Source organism: Lepidothrix coronata, unplaced genomic scaffold (genome assembly GCF_001604755.1).
Source record: "Lepidothrix coronata isolate B3197 unplaced genomic scaffold, Lepidothrix_coronata-1.0 Scaffold108, whole genome shotgun sequence".
NCBI classification, from domain to species: domain Eukaryota; kingdom Metazoa; phylum Chordata; class Aves; order Passeriformes; family Pipridae; genus Lepidothrix; species Lepidothrix coronata.
Window position 1 is genome coordinate 652861 of NW_016690288.1, and position 2368 is coordinate 655228.

At 64.4% G+C, this 2368-nt stretch overlaps 1 protein-coding gene across 1 annotated transcript in view; it reads left to right on the forward strand.

Annotated features, from left to right (window-relative positions):
* Positions 1-753: 753 nt before the first annotated feature.
* LIMK1 (LIM domain kinase 1) overlaps positions 754-2368 on the forward strand; it is a 5911-nt gene continuing 4296 nt past the window's right edge. The window contains exons 1-4 of the mRNA XM_017824038.1: positions 754-1260; positions 1374-1512; positions 1860-1969; positions 2052-2243. Of these exons, the coding sequence (XP_017679527.1) occupies positions 1124-1260; positions 1374-1512; positions 1860-1969; positions 2052-2243 (578 nt within the window). The 5' untranslated portion in view covers positions 754-1123. The remainder of the gene's footprint in view (positions 1261-1373; positions 1513-1859; positions 1970-2051; positions 2244-2368) is intronic.

Genomic DNA, 2368 nt, shown 5'->3' on the forward strand with positions numbered 1-2368 from the left:
CCCTCTGCATCACCCCTACAGCAAATCCCCTGTAGCACGCCCTCTGCATCCCCCCTATAGCATCCCCTCTACGTCCCCCCTACAGCAAATCCCCTGTAGCACGCCCTCTGCATCCCCCCTATAGCATCCCCTCTACGTCCCCCCTACAGCAAATCCCCTATAGCAAATCCCCTACAGCACCCCCTGCACCCCTTCTGCAACCCCACGATCACTCTTCCCCCTTACAGGAACTCCCCACCTGCAACCCTCCTGGTCCCCTAAAGCAGCCCCCTACAGCAAATTCCCTATAGCATCTCTCCTGCACCCTGTCTGTACCCCTCCAACAACCCGCCCCCATATCCCCTATGGGAACTCTACACCTGCACCCCCCCTGCACCCCTACAGCACATCCCCTATAGTGCCCCTCCTGCACCCTGCAGCCACACCCCCCTGCAGCCCCTATAGGAACTCCCTAGTGCAGCCCCCCTGCACCCCTCCCACAGCACCCCCATACAGCAAATCCCCTATAGCACCCCCCTGCATCCCCCACACCTCCCCACCCCAGTCCGCTCTAGTACCCCCTGCCCCGCTCCTGCCCCTGCCACAGCACCCCTGTACCTGCCTGTGCACCCCCAAACCTGACAGCCCCCCATACCCCTGGGTGCCCCCTCCTGTGGCACAGCCCTGTCACCCCCCGGCAGCCCCCGAGCACATCCCCAACCCCTGCACCCCCTGGGGCACTGCACCCCCAAGGATGGCGTGTCCCTCTGTCTGGGGGTTTGTGACCAAGGGGACACGTCCCTCTGACTGTGACCAGGGTGACATCCATGGGCAGGATCCCCCTTGTGTGACCATGGACAGGCTGGCACGTCTGTGACCAGGGTGGGATGTCCCTCTGTCCGTGACCAGCCTGTCACATCCTTCTGTGTGCCTGTGCCAGGTTGGCATGTCACCGTAGCCATACATAGAGAGACATGTCCTTCTGTGTTTCTGTCACCAGGGTGGGATGTCCTCTCTGTCCATGACCAGGCTGGCACATCCCTCTTTGTGTCTGTGCCAGGCTGGCACGTCTGTCACCAGGGTGGCATGTTTGTGACTGGTCTGGCACATCCCTCTGTGTGTCCATGCCCAGGCTGGCACGTCCATGCTGGGCTGTCACCTCCCTGCCCCATGTCTGTCCCAACTTGGTGTCCCCAGATGTTCCTGCAGCACCAGCCTGCACTGTCACCCCTGGAATCCCCTGCTGCCACCCTGGGGAAGGTGGCACACGGATGCAGTGGGGTGGGAAACAGGGGAAGCAGCTTGTCCAGAGATCCATGGGGTGGAGGAGCACTGGCTGTGCGCTGGGGTGACAATGGGGACGGGTGACAAGGGTGTCCCTGTCCCTGGCGCAGGTGCTGCGAGTGCGGGGCCTCCCTGTCCCACCAGTACTACGAGAAGGATGGGCGGCTGTACTGCAAGAAGGATTACTGGGCACGCTTTGGGGAGCTGTGCCACGGCTGCTCCGAGCACATCACCAAGGGGCTGGTCATGGTGAGCACCGGGGGGTCCCTGGGGGTCCCTGGGGTGGGACACGGAGCCCTGACCCACAGCTGAGCTCCTGGAAAAGGGTGAGGTGGGGAGGGAGTGCAGACCCCCAGCACGGGTTGGGCTTTGGGGGTTTGGTTTGCAGTTTAGGTGGGACTGAGGGAGGCTCAGGGTGGTGGGAGGATGTCCCTGCAGTTGTTCCCAGCCTGGTGGCACCTCTGTCCCCACCACCCTGCCCGCCCTTCCATTGTGCCCAGTGCCCCCGTGGGTGCTCCCAGCACCACGCAAACCCCATCACTCCCCCTCGGTGCCCCGGACACGGGGGTCCCGGGGCTGATGGCATCTGCCCACAGGTGGCTGGGGAGCAGAAGTACCACCCCGAGTGCTTCAGCTGCCTCAACTGCCGCACGTTCATCGGGGACGGGGACACCTACGCGCTGGTGGAGCGCTCCAAGCTCTACTGGTATGTGCCAGCCCGCGTGGGAGGGTGGGGACCGCATCCCCTGGCACCCCCCGCCCACCCTTCTCTCCCCTTGTCCCCGCAGCGGGCACTGCTATTACCAGATGGTGGTGACGCCGGTGATCGAGCAGATCCTGCCGGATTCCCCGGCTTCCCGCATCCCACACACCGTCACGCTCGTCTCCATCCCCGCCTGCTCCGACGGCAAACGCGGCTTCTCTGTGTCCATCGACCAGGGCTGTGGCACTGAGCACCCCCGCACCGTCCGTGTCCGAGAGTGCGTCCCTGTCCCCTCTGCCACCCTCCCCGCCCCGGGGCTGGGCCATTGTCCCCCTCTGCCACCCGCTGTCTCCCCTGTGCCCCCATGCCCCCTGTCCCCTTTGTCACCCTCTGTCCCCTCTG